Source organism: Mobula birostris, chromosome 29 (genome assembly GCF_030028105.1).
Source record: "Mobula birostris isolate sMobBir1 chromosome 29, sMobBir1.hap1, whole genome shotgun sequence".
In the NCBI taxonomy this organism is placed as follows: domain Eukaryota; kingdom Metazoa; phylum Chordata; class Chondrichthyes; order Myliobatiformes; family Myliobatidae; genus Mobula; species Mobula birostris.
Window position 1 is genome coordinate 12,161,064 of NC_092398.1, and position 21,932 is coordinate 12,182,995.

Here is a 21,932-nt window from a genome sequence, read left to right on the forward strand (position 1 = left end):
AGATTCAATACATTAAATACTCATGGCTTTCAACGGAGCGAGATTTGTGATCCCAGACAAATTTACCTCCATCAAGACTCCTTGATGCCCGCTTGCTTGCAGTGCGCTCAAAGTGGGGTGCTGGTCTGTCTATCAGGGCGCTTGCTTCCCTGGTCTGAGCCTGCGTACGTCCACTGTAACGGAATTTGGAACCTAGAGACAGGAACTTGGCTTTTGCCGAGGATTCTGGAGTTGTTAGCCTATTAGGGAAAAATGCCAAAGTTAAAAGGCATAGGTAAAGCATTCTTGTATTTTTCTCTTGAATACACAGGATTGAAATTCAGCACTTTTGGAGCAAATAATTCAAACTTTTCCTAAAATCTTTATATTTGGAGATAAGAACATTTTCTTTGAGATTTTCCTGTCAATACAAAGAACTCATATATACAAGTGAAGAATTAATTATTCAATACAAATCCTTTATAGAATTTGATTTTTTAAAAATGGGATTACTGACTCAAGGATACTTGCAAATAGAAATAACTTTGATATTACAATTAAATTTATTAATCAATTAAACAAATATAAATTTTCAGCACATGATTCTTCCCTCACCTAAGATTTTTGTGTTATGAACATACCTGAAAAAGGTATGATTTTCCACACATACTTTCCACAATTTTTTGGCAGCACGGTAATTAGACAGCTTAAACCCAATAGTACTTTCACACTGATCCTGAAAAATTAATGAAGAACACATAAGCAATTCCATGAACAGATGTCAGAGTATGTTACAAGTATTCTTTTAAAAAGTTACAACAATCAGCACAGTTCAAAAATATTGCAAATCTAAACACTGTGGTTTAAAACATTAAGAAATCTACACATTTTTTGTATATTGACATATTTCCCGTGTTAACAAGTGATGAATTGTTACTGCATGAACTTGATGACAGCTTTTTTTTTAAAGTCAACATGACACTGCTTGACAATGACTTCAAAGATACAGTGATTTTTAATATTTTAATTTTTTTTCTTATTACCTGTTCTGTGCCATGAGGTCAATAGCAAACTAATAGCTGACTAAGTTGACTGTGAGAATTACAGAAGACAAACCAGGATGCTGCCCGTAAGGAGTTTGTACGTTCTCTCCATGACCGCGTGGGTTTCCTCTGGGTGTTCTGGTTTCCTCCCACAGTCCAAAGATGTACTGGTTGGTAGGTTGATTGGTCATTGTGAATTGTCCCATGATTATGATAGGATGAAATCGGGGGATTGCTGAACGGCATGGCTCAAACGGCTGGCAGGGCCTATTCCACACTTAATGTCAATAAACAATACCCATGCAAAATTGTGACAGAACCCAAAATGTTGTTAAGAAATTATTAAAACAAAGAAACAAAACAGAAAATGCTGGCAACACTCAGCAAGTTAGGCAGGATCTGTGGAAAGCAAAACAGTTATATATTTTAGGTCCAGGAATAACTCAAAATAGTTCTGAAGGGAAAAGGACAGGGTATTCAAGCACCAGGCTTTCTCCCCTCATCGCTCTAAGCTTGTTCCACTGTTGGAAGTCAACTCTGGCTCTAATTGAAAGTAACACTGCAAATGTGCAAGGTGTTAAAGACCACTTGCAATTTCTCAGGGGAAAAGGAAACATTCCTAGATAATATTCAAACATGGGCTAATAGATGGCAAGTGACACTCATGCCACAGAAGCGCAGACAGGAGTCAGATTACCAATCCTTGACATTCAGTGTAATAACAAACTGACCATTAGCATTCTAGGAATAACCCCTTTTGGACCAACAATTAAATACAATGGCTTCAGGACCAGGTCAGACTGTGGGCACCTTGCGATGAGTGACTTCATGCTTGACACCCTAAGGTCTCCTCCTCCTCCGTGTTACAGGTCAGAAGTGTGATGGAGTGCTGCAGATCAGTGCAACTCCAACAGAACTGAAGCAACAGAACACAACAGCAGCCAGCCATAGCAGCCTGAGTGTGGGTAAACTGGGCACCAATGTTCATTTTCTATACAATCAGCCATACTGTAGCTGCAACGTGCATATTCTATTCTCACAGAATCCTCAAACCTGTATCACTGAGGAAGTGAAAAGCATTAGGTAAATGCATATGCTGACATGTGTACAGAGTCACTGGAGATACAGCTGGTAGATATTTGACAAAATGAGACACAGCAGGCATATTGAGACCCTTTCAGGGGAAGAGGCCCACTCAACCCAACACTACATGACATTTTATGATCAAAGGACAATTCTATATTTACAATGTATCTGCAATGCTTCCTTTGAATTACATTTAAACTTTCACACCTCCTCCTTCACATCCACATTCCAGATAATGTTAATCAACATTGTCTGGTTTTCCAATTAACTGCTGTTTTCACAGCTGTAGGAACCCATTATCCAGGGCGGCATTTAAAATTTAATCTACAGTCCATATTCATATCTGTAGTTAGTTGCTGAAGTTATTTGCTATATGTCTTAACCCCCAAAACACCCTAACGGTATAGACAACCACCTGAAGGTACCATCTAAGCTACACACTATTCTGATTTGGAGATACGTTACCGTAAATCTCAAAGTTTCTTACCCAGTGGCATTGCAGGAATACTTTCTTTATAAGCTGGCCAAGGTTGTGGTTTAACACCAACTCTCCAAAGGCAATAAGCAGTAAATGTTAGCCACGCCAGCAATTCTATTATGAAACATGATTTAATAGACATTCTATTAATATTGGTTATAAACTATTACTCTTTTTTTGTTTTAGTGTCAGAGGAGAGTTCCACAATCCTACGTGAAGTACTTCCTCACATCACTCTTGAATGACCTGTTATGATTTCCTTTAGGGCTATGCTTCTTGATTCTCAGGTGCTCTTAACAAAAGACAATTTCCCTCACTCAAATTGTTTAATCACTTTAAACACTTCAATTAGATCATCCTTTAATCTCTACACTCGGGAGGACAAGGTAAACTCTTCCAATCAGCACTCATAACTTAATCAATTTACTACCCACATCTTACTGATGATGCAATGTTTTTCTGGAGGCACAGAGGCATTCCTGAGCACAACCATGGCATTAGTTCCACTCTTTTATATCCAAATTCCCTGGAGACAGAGACTGTACATTCAGGTCATGTATTCACGAATTTCTGAGAACTTTTATGGATGACATCTACTTCGCCAGAAGTTTCCATTTAGAAAATACTTTAATCTCTTCCTTTTTTTTTTGTCTTTTATATCTGTTCAAGTGCAGTCGCTGCAGCCAAGACTGTCACTCCTGTGTGGGCCTCTGCAGCCACAACAGATGCTGCTCTACCAACACAGACTGAAGCAAGACTTTCCAGGCGCAGATCCATGGTCTCGCGAGACTAACGGATGCCGCAACAATATATCTGTTTTTATCTCTTATATCCTTTTGCTCTATTTATTTACTTATTATAACTTATAGAGTAACATTTTTATGTATGGCAATGTACAGGCTGCTGCAAAGCAAGAGATTTCATGACATATCAGTGATAATAAACCTGATTCTGATCCTAAAGTGCATGGCCTCAGAGTCCTCCACACTACATCTGTTACGAGTTTGCCCGCTGCCTTACTCACACAAACTTCATCATCAACTTTTATTTATCCTGTACTAGGACCCCAGAGCAGATCTTCAGGCCACAAGCTTCCAATTAGATTACATATGCATTATCTTTGCTCTTTAAAACCAGTAGCCCCTAAACGGCTAACCACAAGTGCACAGACTTCCAATTTTGCCACACATCCCTTGCATGGAAAAGGCTGAAAGCACAGGGTTGGAAATAAAAAATCAGTTATTTGTCAGTAGTGTTGATGTAGAACCTAATGGAAAACTGCAAGTTAAAGTCTCATCATGTAGCACTGAGTGATACAATTGCAAATTTGACCAATAATGAGCAAGCAAATTTTATGGTGTGAAATTCATCAACGTAAAAAACTTTTTCCATTTTCAGTGATGTAATCTGATTGACCGAGCATTTCCAGTATTTTCCGCTTCATTGCAGAAATCCCAAAACTTGATTATAATGTCTTGCCATTATGGTCAAGTAGTTGAAGAACAAATTCACTTAATCGCATCACATGCAAGCCCTTGGCTTCTCTGCAACCACACTGACTCACTTTAAGCAGTGAGATTTACAGAAAAACAAAAATCATTTTTGTGACACACTACAGAAAATACAAAAGGTACACTGCAGAAAAGATTTACAAGCATGCTGCCAGGAATTTAGGGACTGAATTATAGGGAGAAGTTGGACAGGCTCAGACTTAATTCGGTGCAGCATTGGAGAGTGAGATGTGATCTAACTGAGGTGCAACTCATGGGGAGCGCAGATAAACTGAATGCACTCAAGTCTTCTTTTAAACCACGGTTGTGGTATCAAGAAGTAGAAGGCATATTTAAGATGAGATTTAAGAGGAAATTGACAGGCAAGTTTAAAAAAACACGAAGAATGATATCTATGTGACAAGAGGATGTGCTGATATGGTTGAAGCAGCTATGGTAACAACTTTTAAAAGAAAGTTATAGGGGTACATGTATTGGAAAGATTTGGGTAGTTGTTGAGTAAGTGCTGGCAAATGGGGGTACATGTATTGGAAAGGTTTGAGTAGTTGTTGAGTAAATGCTGGCAAATGGACTACCTCGGATGAGATACCTTGGTCAGCATGGACTCGTTGACCTGAAGGCCCTGTTTCCGTGTTGTATGACCCAGTGACTCTAAACTATCCCGGTTCTGTGAAGAGCATTTTAACCGACTGCATCACTATCTAGGTATGGGTGGGGGGCAGAGGGGGGGCCCTGCTGTACAGGATTAAAGTAAGGTGTAGAGAGTTGTAAACATAGACAGCTCCATTATGGGCACTAGCCTCCGTAGTATCCAGGATATCTTCAAGGAGCGGTGTCTTGAAAAGGTGGCAACCATCATTAGGGAACACCCCCCCCCCCCCACAACCCCCCATCACCAGGACATGCCTTGTTCTCATTGCTACCATCAGGAAGGAAGTACTGGAGCCTGAAGGCACATTTCTTCCCCATTGCCATCTGATTTCTGAATGGACCCATGAATACTACCCCACTACCTTTTTTTAAATTTCCCTTTTTTTTTGCACGACTTATTTAATTTAGCCATTTATGCATACACACACACACCCACTATTGTAATTCATGTTTTCCCCTATTATGTATTGCATTGTACTGTTGCAGCTACAGAGACAACAAATTTCATGACACATGCCAGTGATATTAAACCTGATTCTGATTCAAAGTTCTACTTCATTTGTCATTTTTTTTTTGCTTCCTTCCTTTAGAAGACCCACTTTAGCCTTGGTTTCACCCTACATGAGATGTATATTCTATTCTATCAACTTTCTACCAAGTCAACAAACCCAAAAATAGCTTGCTTTCTTTCTTTCACATTGCTGAAGTGTCTTTAATATGAAACTAACTTTTTCCACCAATATTGTCAGACATGCTTAGTGCTATTAGCATTTTCTAGATTTATTTCACCTAATAATGATTTCCAGAAGAAGGATTAAAAGGTAGTCTGTGCCAATTGAACTAAATACAAACTATTACTGATTCTATGAGGGCACAGCAATGGGATGGATCAGAAAGATACAATGACTAAAAAGCAGCATCTCAATTAGACCTGACAATAATTTATTCTGACTGCAGATGGCGCCACATTATGCTTTTTAAAAAAACTTGTATTCTGCTTCTTATTTTACCAGCAGATGGGATGACTCACCTAAATTCAGAAAAAGAAATGCTGGGCACACACTGGCTCTCTCAGTACAACAATAATTCCAGACACCATCCACTGTGCAGAAACACATTGACCACCAAATATAACATTGAACATGAGGCACTGATAAAACTTCTTTTTGGCTATTTGTCACAATTATTCTTGCTACCCGGATGTTATAAAAAGCCAAGTACTAATTTATTTTAAATTTTAGGTTAAATACGATTAGCTTGATTGACTAAAGATCTCAACAGTACTGAACAACAGTTTTGATGCTTCCCAGAAATCTGTTTTCCCACTTCACTCTCAGCTTTCCAATCTCTTCTAATTAAAACAAAAGTTATTTAGCCCTGCGCACTGATTTGCATCCAGTACCTTCGTGGATGTGTAATTTTCTGCATCACAGTCTCAAGATACATCAGGGGAATGGGACCATCACTTCCTCGCCAACCAGTGGGCATCCACGCATATTAATTTCATCTAGCATTTGCTCCAAATCCTTCAATGCCTGGGCAATGAATGCTTGTCCAGACACTTGTTTAAATGCTGTCACTGACTCTGCTTCCATCACTCGCTCTAGCAATGCATTCGAGATACTCACCACATTTGAGCTTAAAAAGATCCTTTGGATTACCTCTAAATTTCTTACCCATTACTCTAAATCTGTGTCCTCTAGATCAGGGAAAATTTCCTGCACTCTAGTCTATCCATAAACCTTACTTTTCTATACCTGAATCATGTCCCCTCTGAAGGGGAACATGAGGGGAAACTTCATCACTCAAAGGGTCATGAGAGTGTGGAACAAGCTGCCAGCATGCCAGAAAGCATTTGCTTATTAATTCAATGTATAACATGAATGATCATTTTTATGTACATATTAAAATATGAATAACTTCACTTTCTAAACTTGCATTAAATTGAGAAATACCTCTCCTGGACGAATTTTAATGAAGAAACTGCTGCGTTTGTATGAAATCTTCAGAACTTTAGGCCAGGCAAAACGATTTATTCGGAGTCTGTCTTTGTACACAAGGAGGCCACCTGAAGATACCCCAAGCATGATGTCTACTCCTTCCAAGTCCTAAAAAAAAAACAAAACAATTAAGATTAGTGAAAACCAGGTGTTGGATAAGTTAGAACAAAAGGGAAATACTTAGTGTGCTAATCCTGTTAAATCAAAAGTTCAAGTATCCTTGGCAGTTAAAAGGCTCAAAAAAAAAAGGTCAATAAATTTGAAATTGATCACACCATTGTGCACTTAACTAAACTGGCTGGTTGAGCTTGTCTGATATATGCAAGAATGAAACTTCTTCATTCAAATACATCTTTGAAATTAATTATACCATCTCCCTCTTTACACTAATCACAACATGACAAATGCACCAATTCCTCATCATTTAACTAGACAGCACATCTTCCAAGTTCAACGTACATTTATTAACAAAGTATGTATACAGTACACAACCTCGAGATTCATCTTCTTGCAGGCAGCCACAATACAAAGAAACACAATAGAACCCATTTAAAGAAACACCCCATACAAGAAGACCAAACACCCAATGTGTGTTGGGGTGGGGGGTGGGGGGCGGGGGGGGGAGCGTCCGAACAATAAAAAGTAAACTAATAACATTAACTGCAGAGTGCCCGGAAGTGAGTCCTCGGCCATGGAGATACTGAGGCCAGTGAAGCTGGTACAGGAGTCCCTGATGGCCGTGGAAGCAGCTTAGACTCGTGCTGAAGTTGCAGGCTGCAGCCACAGAGTCTGCTGAAGTGCCTTGATCAAATCACGCAAATAGTGAAAAAAAAAAGTAAACAAAATCAAGAACACAAACTGCAGTGACCTAGAAACTGAGTCCACGTTTAGTGCTCAGGCGAGCGAAGCCCGATGGCCGTAGGACAATGGCTGCTCCCAAACCCAATGGAGTGGGATCCAAGACATCTTCCGCCCACTGGCAGCAGCAAAGAGACCAGACAAACTCAGGTAGATGGACTGAACACTTATCCGTTTTCTGCTTTCATCCTTGACGGTTTTAATCTTGCTCGATAATTCAATTGATGTGGAGAAACGAAGCTGACCACTGGTTTGTGTTCTGCCATTAGGAATCAACACGGCATACACCCCCAGCAATGGCCACAGTGGCACTCTCCACTCTCATCCACGCTAGGTTCCCCAGGAGATCACAGAAGTGCAAAATTGTTCAATTGGCTCAAAGATACATCTTTAAAAGGGAAACTACAGGTTGCAATCGATCACACTTAGAAGGTAAAAAAATAGTATCTAGTAGTTTTGCAAGTTGTCTGCAATATGTCACTGCTGGTTGCTGGCACCACCTTGGGAGTCCTTGCGCAGGAACCAAAACCCAAGTTCCAAAACTTTAATTTTGGAAATAGAGATTCAAAAGTTCGTGAATTCATTAGTAAAGCTGGTTATTGCTTACATCAAAAAAAAAGGTGGATAATGGAATGATTCAACCAAGTTACTACTTCAGTGAGGATTGTAGGTTACTGCTGTATTGAATAGATTAAAAAAAAGTCAATATAATAGCAGTAGCGTGCTGAAAGGGAAAGCAAAATTCACATTAATTATACTTCAGTTTTGTCCTAATTTGCTTTATTAACAACAGGTGTGTACCAAGCCTTCAGCATACAGTTTCTATGGGTTAGCAAATTGTTTGTCCAAAACCTAGTATGTGATGAGCAGGTATTTCACCATATGTGGGGGGAGGATAGATCTTCTTCAATCCCTGCTGCAAATGCACTCCCAACCCAGTCACAAGCTCAAATTCCAGTATTTGGAGCCATTTTTAATTAAGAAATGAGAATGTTGATAATTGTAATGAATAACACCTTTCCGTCACAGCATACTAAGTAAGCCTTTATCCAGTTTTCAACAAAATTAAAAACAGTTTTAGTTTAAAACAGGTCAGGGAGCATTTATGATAAAAGAAAGAGTTTGGATTGAAGGATATTACATTTAAAAAAAAATCCAGCGATGTGGCAACAAAGGCTATGTGCGTTGAAGCATTTCAGTCACCACGTGACGATGCACCCGCGAGCGTAGAGGGAACAGTGCCTTCAATTTTTATCATGCTTCAATTAATGATGTTATCCATTAAATATAATTGTACATGTCACTTATTTTCAGCACATTTATACTTTAATGCAACAAAGGTTAATGGTTAAAAGCTTTCCATGTGTGAAAAAGATTAGTAAACCACTTGAAATAAATTGTGTCTATCATTTTGGTAATATTTGACAGCAGAAATAAGTAAAAAAAAATCAATACTCAAGTTACCATAACGGATTTCTTGCAAAGTAGTAAACTATAGGAAACAGATAAAAAATTTTTAGAAAATGATAACAGCACTGAAATTTTATCTTTGGAAGTTAATTTACCAAATGATTAAAATTTCTCTAAAACTGTTAACAACTAACTTTTCATTTGACTGCACCATTTTTGAAATATTTATTACAGCACAAGGGACCACCATTAGGGCAGGTTCCCAGTAGAACAATACTATCGGTTCCATGCTCCCTTCCTCATTCCCTTTCTAGCCATGCAACTTATAATTGTGATTCCATATTGCTACATTTTGCAGATGTTTTCCTTGAACAAAATAGTTAAAAGATGTTGGTACTTCTACCAGTTCCAATTGAAATTTAAAAGTGTCATGTTCATGAATGCTGGACTTCAAACAATTCAAAAGATGCCTAACAATTACAAATTCTATTTGACTATGCACTCCACAAATGTTCAAGCACAAGCGTCATTAAATTGCGTATAAAATTTGCATTTCAATTACTGGACCATCGTTTGCACAGCATAACCATGGAACATTGCAATACTAGTTTCTGGATCTCAGTGCACTTACAAACTAGCAGCATCCAGCAATGTTTAATTGTCCATTTCTTCTATCAGAAACTACTGCTTTGCTATCAATGGTTTAGACAAATGGAACATTCAAATTGCAGTGTTTAAGATTAAATTACACTGCTTACTCCAAATGTTTGGCTTAGCAACTATAAAGGAAGATATAGACATTGTTAAATTAGCCATTCTACACCAGATCATACTGATTAAAGAGTCAAGCAAGTGTTCTCAATCTGAATGGCAAATTGTTTTTTGAGAACAAAAGGAAGTATTTAGTGTTTCACAAAAGAATTAAGGGATTTAGTGCATACCTTTGCAGGGTGAAAATCTACACCATACATTGAGAGCTTTTTAGCGTTCTCCAAAAACTGCAGATCTGCTTGAGCTGGGGTCATAGCCCTAGGGAGAAATATTAAAGCCAATACGTAAGTACTTTAATAATAAATGTCTCATTATCTATAAGAGCTGCACTTGTCGGAAATATATCACACCATTAACATAGATTGATCTTCCCTCTCCCTTTAAATGGCAGTGCCCTTCCTTTTTAAAACTAAAACAGTGATGAGTCACCCAAACCAGTCTAAAGGCAAACAGTCCATAAGAATAACCACTAGAAGTATCCAGCAGCTATCCTAACAGCATTATAGCCCAATGATCAGTTCAGCAGCCGATTCCTCGGTGTCACTATCTCAGAGGACCTGTCCTGGACCCATCATATAAATATAATTGTGAAAAAAGCACAACAGCGCCTCCACTTCCTCGGGAGTCTGCGTTTATTCGGCATGACATCAAAAACCTTGGCAAACTTCTATAGATGTGAGGTGGAAAGTGTGCTGACTGGATGCATTATGGCCTGGTACGAGAACACCAATGCCTGAGTGGAAAATCCTACAAAGGGTAGTAGATTCGGCCCAGTACATCACAGGTAAAGCCCTCCCAATCATTGAGCACATCTACGTGAAACGTTGCTGTAGAAAAGCAGCATCCATCATCAAAGATCCTCACCACCCAGGCCATGCTCTTTTCTCGCTGCTGCCATCAGGTAGAAGGTACAAGTGCCTCAGGTCTTGCACCACCAGGTTCAAGAACAGTTACTACCCCTCAACCATCAGGCTCTTGAACAAAAGGGGATAGCTACACCCATTTTTTCTGGTGTTCCCACAACCAATGGTCTCACTTTTAAGTACTCTTCTACTTTGTTATTTCATGCTTTAGTTATTTATATTTGTATATGCACAGTTTGTTGTTCACTGATCCTGTTCATAGTTACTGTTCTATAGATTTGTTGAGCATGCCTGCAGGAGAAAGAATCTCAGGTTTGTATATGGTGACATGCGTGTACTCTGATAATAAATTTTACTTTGAACATTTGAACTTTGCATTTGTTACCCTGCACACATTATATTTTCATTTTTATTATGGTATGTAATAAATTTTACTGTTAAGAACATATGTGCGATGAGCAAGTATAAGACAAAGACTGCTTACCAGTAGCACATAAATTTAGAGTTGGAAATTATGGTGATCCCAAGCCATCTCATTATATATACCAAAATCTGAAACATTTCTGGCCCCAAGCATTTCAGATAAGGAGTACTCAACCTGTATTGCTTCTTCAGTGATTTCACTTTTCAGTAGCAAGACTAGAATATGTAACCCTCAACCTTTTCTACCATTCAATAAGATCATAGGTGACCCTACAACTTTAAGTCCTCCTCCTGTCTGACCTCCTTAATCCCATGACGCCATTAAGTATTAAAAAATGTCAATCTCCATTTTAAGCAAACACAAGTATTGATTGCCTGCAGCTGTTAGGGCAAAGTTCTGCAGTGCTTGTTATATGCTTATTCTTGGTTTAATCATAAATGATCACCCTTTTAACCTGAAGGTACATCACCTTGAGTTAGGCCAACAAAATGAACACAAAAAAGCAGGGTAGAAACCATCAGTACTAAAATTGTGGATGATTTATTTCAAAGGGTGTCAGAAATTATGCTTCCTTTCTGAAAAACAGGTACCGAACAGGTCATGCAGCCTTAATGGTGGGACAGTTAGTTTGATGTTGCGGTGTTCACCGAGCTTGGCAATTAGCTCGCAGACGTTTCATCACCAGTCGAGATGACATCCTCAATGGGAGTGCTTGCATTTACATCACATTTCTTTGGCTCTTAGGTGTTCATAGATGGCATCCACTTCGATATGTTTGTTTATGGAGTTATCAGAAGAGAATTATGCTTCTAAAAATTCTTGTAACTGCTTCATGTTTGCCTGCACTAGAATCTCCACAGTGTCAAAAGGGAGGCCATCTACGAACCCCTAACAGCCAAGGAAACACATGCCAATATAATTCAAAGGTCTACTGAAGGGGTAGCCAATTAAGACCGCGGCAAGCAAAGGGGACCTATCTCGGCACGAGCACTCCAAAGAGAAAAACCAACAACTGTGCGTCGAGGATATGACCTTGACTGGTGACTGCAAGCTAATTGCCAAGCTCGGCAAAGGCAGCAACATCACACGCCTCAACCCAAGCTACCAATATTCACCAACATCCACGACAGAGTTGGTATTCATGTAAATGAACCTTTATCAAAACTGAAAAAAAGGAGCTCACTCACTTTCCTATTCTGTTGAAGGATGACCTGAAAATGTTAAATTTCTCTCCATGTATGTGAGGTCAGATGATTGTGGATTCAAGTCCCAACTCCAGATATTTGAGCCCATAATATAGAAAAAGACTATAGTGTAATACAAAAGCAGGAGATCTGTTTTTTAGTTCAGACATGAAACTTCCCTCTCTAATACAGAGAAATTGTCAACATCTATTCTAACATCTGTAGGAAAGACAAGGTGCTCCTCTAGGGCCCTGATCAATTCAATATCAGACCCAGGCAATGAACAAATGACGATGAGGAAGCAGTGTGCATGTGGCAAAATCTGCAAGAACGATCGCCGCTTGAAGATCCACCAAGTGAGGATGAAGTGTTTGGCGGGAGCAGGAGCAGCACAACGCGCAGGTATCCAACCTGGTGAGACGAAGGAGGGGCCAGGTCCGGAGTCACCCCATACTGCCCGGAACCTCCAAGTGTTGCAAACTAATCCCTCGAACATGAAGTGTAACAGGAGGCGGATCAAATGGCCTGCAGCTAACGTGACTTCACTGTGGAAGCAGTTTGATGACGATGTTAACCAAATTCTGGAGGCAACGGCGAAAGGAGGGTTGATAGGAAGCTGCAAGCCATGACAACAATTATTGTTCAGCAACTGTCAGCAGGCTGGATGGAGAGCGAGGTGTCTCCCAGTGGAGGTTGGTTGCAGGGGATTCGTAGCCCGTTCTTTAGTTAGAGCCTTCAGCATTTTGGGCATCGAGGGAGAGAGGAAGAGGAGAGCCATCTGCAGTACCACCGATGTGGCAGAGAGGGCCTCAAGATGGCTGTGGCTCAAAAGAGGGGAGCCATGGAGTCATAAGTAGCTAGCCATCTGGACACAAGCTGGGGTCTGATCAGCCCTGGCTGGGTCACCTGGAGGAGGTTGTATGATGTTGAAAGACCCGAAACACCCGATGATTCCAGGAACATCACTGAAGATGTGTCCAGAAGCATCAATAGATGTATGTACACAGCAAGTCCCTGAAGTTATTAAAAATTAACTGAGCTGTCAATGAAACTTTGGTGTCTTGGAGTCATACAGCAGAGAAGTAGGTCTTGCAGCCCAACTTAACTGTGTTGAATACCAATTATCTACCAGCAATGATCTCGTTTACTTGGTCTGTAACTTCTTATGACTTGACAATTCAAGAACTCATCTAGATACACAGATGTTGTAAAGTAGCTGCTTCTACCACCCTCTCAGGCATTGCTTTCCAGGTTTCGACCATCCTTGGTGAAAAGAATACTTCAGATACCCTCCAAACTTCTTCCCCCTTTACCTAAAACCTCTAGTTTTCTTGATATCTGTCTGTAAGGAGTTTGTACATTCTCCTCATGACCACGTGGGTTTCCTCAGGGTTCTCCAGTTTCCTTCCACAGTCCAAAGATATACCAGTTGGTAGGTTAATTGGTCATTGTAAATTGTCCCATGATTAAGCTAGAGTTAAATCAGGGGTTGCTGGGCAATGTGACTCAAAGGGGGAAGGGCCTATTCCATGCTGTATCTCAATAAATAAATAAATATCCCATATACCTCTATTAGAAACAATTCCTGGCCCACCACAACCCACTCTCCCTCCCTCCAAAGCCTCCTCTGCTAAAGCGAAAACAAACCCTGCCCAAACCCCTTTCCACACGTGAAATGACACACCTGAAAGTAATTATTAGCTGCTTTCTGCCATTAAGGCCCCATCTATGCAACCAGTGACTTTTCAACTCCAGGAATGTTTGATTTGGGAAACCAGCATTTGGTGTTGTGTCTTTATCAAATATCTTCTGAAAATCCATGTGGATAATAGCTTCTGCACTCATTAAATCATGCTTCTACACAAGTTTCGCAAAAATGTTCAAATTGGGATAATCAAACACAATTTACCTTCAAAAACAAGTTTTAAAAAAATGTGCTTGTCCTCGATCACTTTAAGTTTCTTCAGATGCCTTTTTTTTAACAATGTGAAAAATTATAAAGTGCAAATACTATTAATCACCAACATGAATAACAGGTATAACCACATATTTCAAAAAATGATTAACCTATTTCTGAGATGGGACCAGAAGATATTTTTCTCCAAAAAACTAGAATTGTGCTGTGAGCATTTTAACCAGCAAAGTTCTATCTTAACAGGTTGTTAATTAAGAATGAATACCTGTGGGTCTTATGAAGCTCCATAATTTTCTCTTCCAGTTCTTTTGTTTGATTTGGAGCCAACTTGAACTCACTGACGTAATTTGTTCCATGTACCTCTGGATCATATTCACCCAGCTCTGACTGAACTGTATATGATCCCAAAAGGGCAAGAGTAACAAATGAACAAGGCAAACATCCAGTAATTATGTCCTGACGCAACTGAAGGCACAAGTAATATCTGAAAGAACAAATTTGTAATCAATTTCATTTCAATAAACCATTAGAAGGAGTAAACTTAAAGCACAAGTAAAATTTTTGGAACCAATCCTTAGTAGTTTTGACTACAGATATATTAAAAATTACATAATGGGCAACTTGGGTAATGATTTTGGTCTAGTGTAAACATGTAAGCAGTATAATTGGCAATGGCTTAATATTGTATTATTAATATATTAAAGCATATTGGAATGCCACTTCTTGCAGGCTTCACTCCAATGTAGAAATATCACCATTTTTTGTTGCTGGGTGTATGGGGTGTCCAGCAAGGGGAAAGCACCTCTGGTGAAAGGACCTCTCATGTCCATTCCAGGGCTGCTGACTCACCTTTGGTCTCCACAGGACACTCTGCTCTCACCTGTGGATCCAAGTAGTTGTTTGTTGTGACATGGCCGCGCCCCAGTACACCACTTCAACAGATGGGCTAAACCGGGTGGGGGAGCTGGTGGCTCATACTCCGGTGAGTGAGGGCCACGCCTGTCCCAGCATGTGAAGTCAGCTCAGGCTGACTGGGAGGATGAGATCCACAGTGAGATCCAATGTCTTGGAAGGTGGTACTGCAGTGCTCCGTGGAGAATGAAGGGCGTGACAAGGCACAGAAGACATCATGGTCATCCACTGCAACCAAGGAAGACCCCAGTTTGTGATGCTTGCCTGTACCACTGACTTGGACTTTGAGGTCAAGAGAGTGGAACTGCCCCAGTGCAATGGCTTTTAAAACTTTCCTGCACAGGTTTCCTCTCATCATCAGACAACCACCAAGACCATTGTTGCTGGGTCCCTAAAAGGTGAAATTCTCTACTCAACACCATGGGAACACTACAACCAGGAACGCAGCAGGAAGTAGCTCATCTTTAGTTTCTCATTGATAATAAGTGTTGTCTTCTCTACACCTCTAAAGAATGAAAAAATGTTGGAAATTAGGAAAGTAACTGGTATTTGGCAGGGATATACGCCAGGAGGGATGATTGGACAAGGAAATCATGGAGGGAGTAGTCCCTAAGGAAAGCAGAGAGTTGGGGGTGGGGGTGAAGGGAAAGATGGGTTTAGTGGTAGGATTCCTTTGAAGAAGGTGGAAGTTGCAGAGGATGAGGTGATGGATGCGAAGGCTCATGGGATGGTAGGTGAGAGCAAGAGGAATTCTATCCATGTTAAGGCAGTAGGAAGATGGGAGGAGCAGCGATGTGCTGGAAATGGAGGTGAGGGCAGTGTCAATGGTAGAGGAAGGGTAATTCTTTGAAGAATTACATCTCTGATGCCCTGGAAAGGAAAACCTCATCATGAGAACAGATGCAGCAGAGATGAAGGAACTAAGAAAAGAGAATGTTTATTTGTTTATTTTACAGGAGTGGGAAAAGGTATAGTTAAAATAGCCATGGGAATCAGTAGGTTTATAAAATATGTCAGTAGACAGCTTGACAGAGGGAGAGGTGGGGGGGGAGTGAGAGGTGGGGGGGGAGTGAGAGGTGGGGGGGAGTGAGAGGTGGGGGGGAGTGAGAGGGTGAAGAGGTGGTGAGGGTGGGGTGGGGTGAGAGAATGATGTCAAAAATGGACCAAGTGAATTTAAGGGCTTGGTGGAAGTTGGAGGCAAGTTTGATGAAATTGACAAGCTCAGCATGGAAGCATGCCGCAGCACCAAAGTAGCATGAGAGTAGAGGAGCATTACCAAGGAAGGCTTGGAACATGAACTGTTCTATGTAGTCAATGAAAAGACAGGTATAGCTGAGGCCCATGGCTACCCTTTGAGTTTGGAGAAAGGGGGAGAAGTTGAAGGAGAAATTGCTGAGGATGAAGATCAGTTTTGCCAGATGGAGGAGGGTGGTTGGTGGTAGAGGGGAGCTGGGTCTTTTGTTGAGAAAGAAGTGGAAAGCTCTAAGGCCTTCTTGATGGGGGATAGAAGTGTACAGGGACTGGACTCGAGTTCAGTGGAGTAGGAGCAGGCAGAGACAATGGGCCTACATGGATGGTCAGGATTGTGGATCTTGGGTAGGGGATAGAAATGACCAGTGCAGGGTAAGGGAATTATGAGTTTGGTGGCAGTGGAAGGGAGTTCACCAGAGCTGACATTTGCAATGGTGTCAGTGACAATTTTCTGATGGTCCAGAATGGGGTCCTTTCCAAGAGGAGGTGTCTGAGAGTTGCCACCTGGCCTCAGCAAGGTAGAAGTCAGTTTACCACACTATAACAGCAACCCCTTTGTCTGCGGGTTTGATGGTGAGGTTGGGATTCATGTGGAGGGAGTGGAGGGCAGTGCGTTCTGAGGGGGTAAGGTTCAAGGAGGAGAGAGAAGTGCCGCAATCAAGCTCAATTTAAGAACCAAGGATGCTAATTGATAAACAAGATACAAACAGAAGGGTTTTGTAGATTATATAGAAACAGAGAGTTAGTGGCAAAAGAGTATGACCAAATATTGTGGTGGAAAACAAGAGGAGATTTCCTAGTCATGTCAGAAGGCCAAGGATTCTATGGGACTTCTGAAAAGTGCTCAAGGATGAGCCGTACAGGAGTTCTAAATATCCTAAATAAGGATTCTGCAATGGCCTTTACTCCAGAAGATGATAACTACCATAATGAAACGACGTTAAAGGTGTTAACATTAAAAGAAGGGTTTAGGAAAAGAAACCAAAATACATCAAACTGTTTAGTTGGATAATATTGAGTGCCCTGAAGAAATGACAACATGTTACAGGACTGCAGTAACATTTGAGGATATCCGCTTGAAGTATTTTTGGGGTCAACTACCCAGAAGATATTTAACTAATTTTAAATGTTTTTACAGAGCATAAATTAAAGACAATAAAATACACAAAATTTGAATCTTCAGATTCCTTTATCTTAAAAGTCCTTTTTATTTTGCCATATTAATAAGAGGAAATTACAATACATGGGCTAAGATTAGTTTTTTGGGGATAAAGGATTTTCAAAGTCACAAGACTTAGAACACACTAGCCCCAGAGGCGGCAGTCAGTAGAACTGCTATCTCACAGCTCTCGCAATCTGGGTTCAATGTAGGGTTGGTGGGTTAATTGCCCACTATAAATTGTCTGTAAATCAGTAACAGAATTCAGGTGGGAAGGGGGAAGGGAGGGACCAGAAAGGAAATATGACAAGAATTAGATACCAAAATGTGTGCTTGATCATCAGTGGTGAATCTGTGTGTGGAATATGTGCACCTTTTCATATGCTCTACCTTTCTGATTTAATATACTTAAAAGCTAAACCTCATGTGACAAAGTCTAATGTTGCCAAAGTACTTTGGAAAACAAATATTTGAAAGTACATGATGTTTGTGTCAATTCATCGATTACTGGGGAATATCTCAGGTAAGTTGCAAAACAGCAGACTGCAGAGATTAACAAACCACCATTAGATATTTCTGGGATTTTATCAACTCTGCAGATGTGTATCCTAGTAATTACAGTCAATTTCATGATGTAACGATTGGGCATGCTAACGTTCCTATCACAATATCCAGGTCATTAACGAAACAGTCCTGGAAAACACTCAAATTAACCTCAGAAGCATGTTTCATTAGTTTCTGGAAGTCAAACTTTTGCATTAGCTTTCAATAACCTATGCAATATTGTAAACTGTACTCTAATTTTTGCTCCCTCTATAGACTGTAAATATCTAATCAAATTATAATCCAACTGTGCAGTCAAATTAGTTAACTCGGACACTCCATACCAGCATGGTTTGGTAAATATTGTAATTGTTCTCATTTCCCTTGCACAGTGTCTCAAAAATATTAATATAACTCATTTTGATGCATTAGTAATTACATAAACAATTATATGAAGTATCCATCTGTATCCATGCAAAATATCTTCAAGATGGTCAAAAAAATTATAAATTTAATTTTGATAAAAAAATAGAAAGAAATCAGGTTTGCACCTGGTTATATCTTCGGTCAACTGTGCAGGGTCAGGAGGGTAAAACTTCACATTGAAAGTAAAATCCCATGGACTGCCTGGAGAGAAAAACAATATACGGTTACTAAACCCTGACCACCAACTGATCCACCCAGGCTTTGCCCTCCAAGTCCACAACCCTCAGATCATTCCCCATGCTTAACCATGACCCGTGGATTGCATCAACACAACTTTTCATCAAGGCCTTTAGATTATCATTTGACTAACTCCTGTCCTTGATTTTAGCTCTAACACCACCCCTCCCCCCCCAACATGTCCTTTATTGCTCCCCCCCAGGTCTGGTCATGCATCACCCACACTCAACTCTTCCAGTCACTACTTGAATCCACCCTGTCCATGCCCTCAATCATTACACCCAACTGCAATTTCCAGTTCAATATTCAACCTTTAACACCAACATCTGGCCTTCAATGACAATTTCCCTACGACACTGTAAAGGCACCTTGGGCAATGGATGATACCAAATTCCGCCCTGGTTGATCGCCTGGGAAAGCATCACCAAAGACTCTAAAATCACCATTTAATGTGTTGGCTTCTCAAAAAAAAAAAGATTACTCAAATTAACACTGAGCAATTAATAAAATTATTAGCTGCATACAAGCTGTGAGTCATCTTCTCAACATTTGCTTGATTACTCCTTTAAATCATTTAGGATGTTCTCAGACACAGTGCAACTGAAAATTACTGTTTGATAAAAAGATATTACAGTTTTAGTAACTTCATTGTTGTTATTTACTACATTAAGGAACTCTGAAATTTAAATACTTAATTCTGTTTTTGAAAGGACAGAAACACTATTTATGAAGCAAGTCATCCGGCCAAGATTTCCTACAGACCTGCTGGCATTTAAGCTAATAACAGGGCTAGCCCAAGAGTGGCTGTAGTGTAAGCTTCCTCACAGCAGAACACTAACATCGGCCACCTGCACTGTCCTTGGATTTCCTCAAGGAATCCAGCATTGCAACATGAACCCCTGCAAATTAACCAGCTGTCAGGCTGGAGAGTCTGTGGACTGAACCCTAGCATGCATTTAGAAGGTGACTTGAAACGAATGGGGAAACGCAGATGCTGTTAATTTAGTTCACTTTTATATATGCACATTTAAATTTATCCGGATAATTAATTAATGGCTGTAACACCAAAGGAAAACATTCAATTTCAAATTTGAGATTTGACAGTCGGGAGCAATAATGAGTGGCTACAGTAGAGCATCAATAGCTATCAAAATTGTTCTGAGAGTGCAGCTGACCACATGTGCCAATAGGTACAGTATTGCCCTCTGGCTCTTGCTGATGAGCTGGGAGCCAGTAACCTAGCAGATGATTTTGCTTGGGATCGTGCTGAAAAACAAACAGGTCTGACGCCCTTGGGCCAACAGAAGATTCTGATCAAATATGTAAATGGCACAATATTCAGGTAGCTATAACAAGATGGTCATAATCGTTAAGAACCTTGCATCATAGAAGGTTGGGTTACAGCAGAACAGGCTGCAGCTGACTTCAAAGCACAGATTTAAGCAGGTTTCCACAATCACACTATAAATAATGTGGCCCACAACAGGCAAATAATGTTGCCCAACACATCAATCATGCTATAACCAATCTGCGTTACACATTACTGCTTCTGTCAAAGTTACTTCACCAGCATGTTTTAATAAGGATTTTGTTAACATGTAGCTGCAGTCAATACATTAATAATGAACCATGACATTTAGCCAAACTCTTAAAAGATTTGGATTATAAGAGAAAATACAATTGTGCTATTGAGTCAACTAGCTTAATAAATTTAGCTGAATTAGATGAGAAAATAACTTACCCTGCATTTGCCTCTTAATCTCTTTAGTGAGATCCAGCCAGCTCTGTAATTATAGGAAAAAAGTTACATGAACTGTTGCTGAATAATTACAGACATAAAAATAATGATGGATCAAACCTCCAAATAATAGGTTCACATATTGGCCATAACAATAATCATGAAAGAAAGGCCTTTAAAAAGCCTCAAAAAATCTTGTATTCCCCTACAAAGAAAACACTAAGGCACTGGTGTCTACCAAATCAAAATAATTAATCAAAATAATCCTTAAATTTCCAATTATCTAGCTTTGAAAGCTCCTTTATAGAGAATTCCAGACATTCACTATCCTCTGCAGAAGTTTTAAATGAACATCTCCATATCTTCTAAATATATCCCCTCAATTGTGACTCCACCCCCCCCCCCCACCAGTGGAAGAATTTTAACATCTACCCTATCATGCTGCCTTAAGATTTTATATGTGAAATATGATCATCTCATGTTCTTCTAAACTTCAAAAGGATACAGATCAAATTCTCTTTAAGCGTTGATAAGACAACCCTCTCATCTTAGAAGTTAAACTGGTGAATCTCTTTTGCACTGTCAGCAATCCTTTAGTGACCAAAGCGGTACACAGTACTCCAGGTGAGTCCTCGCCAACATGTGCCATTTGCCTTCTTAATTACTTTTTTCTATAGCATGCTAAAGATCATCCTGATCCCTTCATACACCACCCACATTTTCCCCCCAAGTAAAAGCTATAGTTATGGAACTCTCAAGGTTCAAATTATGCCAAGTTCTTCCATTAGATATGAGAAAGTCCTTGGTTTGGTCCAATTTGCACCACTCTTAATTCTTTTCCAAAACAAAGGACTAGCCTACTTCCTGGACTTGCACCAAACATAAAAATATTATCACTAATGTTCCAACTACCAACTTCGACTCTCCCAGTTGTACCTCCCTTCATTTTATCTACCATCTTTGCAAGGAATAAATTAGTAAACAATACCCATTATTATCCAACAGACTCCTACAACTATCTCAGCTGCACCCCTTCACCCACTTTCTGGAAGATCCACATTTCATTCGCCCAGCTTCTTCATCTCTGTTCTAATGTTGAGATGTTCGACACCAATGTATGTAAGTGAATCCTGGATAAGGATGATAATGTTTGGAACCGAGTTTGTATTTTGTATTGTGATGAAATAATGCATATACTCTATTGTAAATAACTAAACAAAACTTAAAGGTCCTTTTTCCTTAACCGTGGCTTTCCCTCTTTTTGCTGTTGGACTCCAGCCATATTCCACCGAGATACAACACTGGGCATAATGGGAGGTTGTGCCTGCCTGTGGCCATCGAACTTTGAAGCTCCTCCCGTGGAGGGCCAGACACCCTGAGCCAATAGGCTGGTCCTGGACTTATTTCCATCCGGCATAGTTTGCATATTGTTGTTTGATTGTTTGTGGTTTTTGTATTGCTATATTTATGCTCTATTCTTGGTTGGTGCAGCT

At 40.0% G+C, this 21,932-nt stretch overlaps 1 protein-coding gene across 15 annotated transcripts in view; it reads right to left on the reverse strand.

Moving 5' to 3' along the window:
- LOC140190195 (protein 4.1-like) overlaps nucleotides 1–21,932 on the reverse strand; it is a 159,115-nt gene that overhangs the window by 53,776 nt on the left and 83,407 nt on the right. For all 15 annotated transcript variants that reach the window (XM_072246717.1, XM_072246719.1, XM_072246729.1 and 12 more), the window contains 7 exons: nucleotides 20,443–20,485; nucleotides 18,590–18,665; nucleotides 14,439–14,657; nucleotides 9,958–10,045; nucleotides 6,704–6,856; nucleotides 621–715; nucleotides 67–239 (listed from right to left, as the gene is read on the reverse strand). In XM_072246717.1, the coding sequence (XP_072102818.1) occupies nucleotides 67–239; nucleotides 621–715; nucleotides 6,704–6,856; nucleotides 9,958–10,045; nucleotides 14,439–14,657; nucleotides 18,590–18,665; nucleotides 20,443–20,485 (847 nt within the window). The remainder of the gene's footprint in view (nucleotides 1–66; nucleotides 240–620; nucleotides 716–6,703; nucleotides 6,857–9,957; nucleotides 10,046–14,438; nucleotides 14,658–18,589; nucleotides 18,666–20,442; nucleotides 20,486–21,932) is intronic.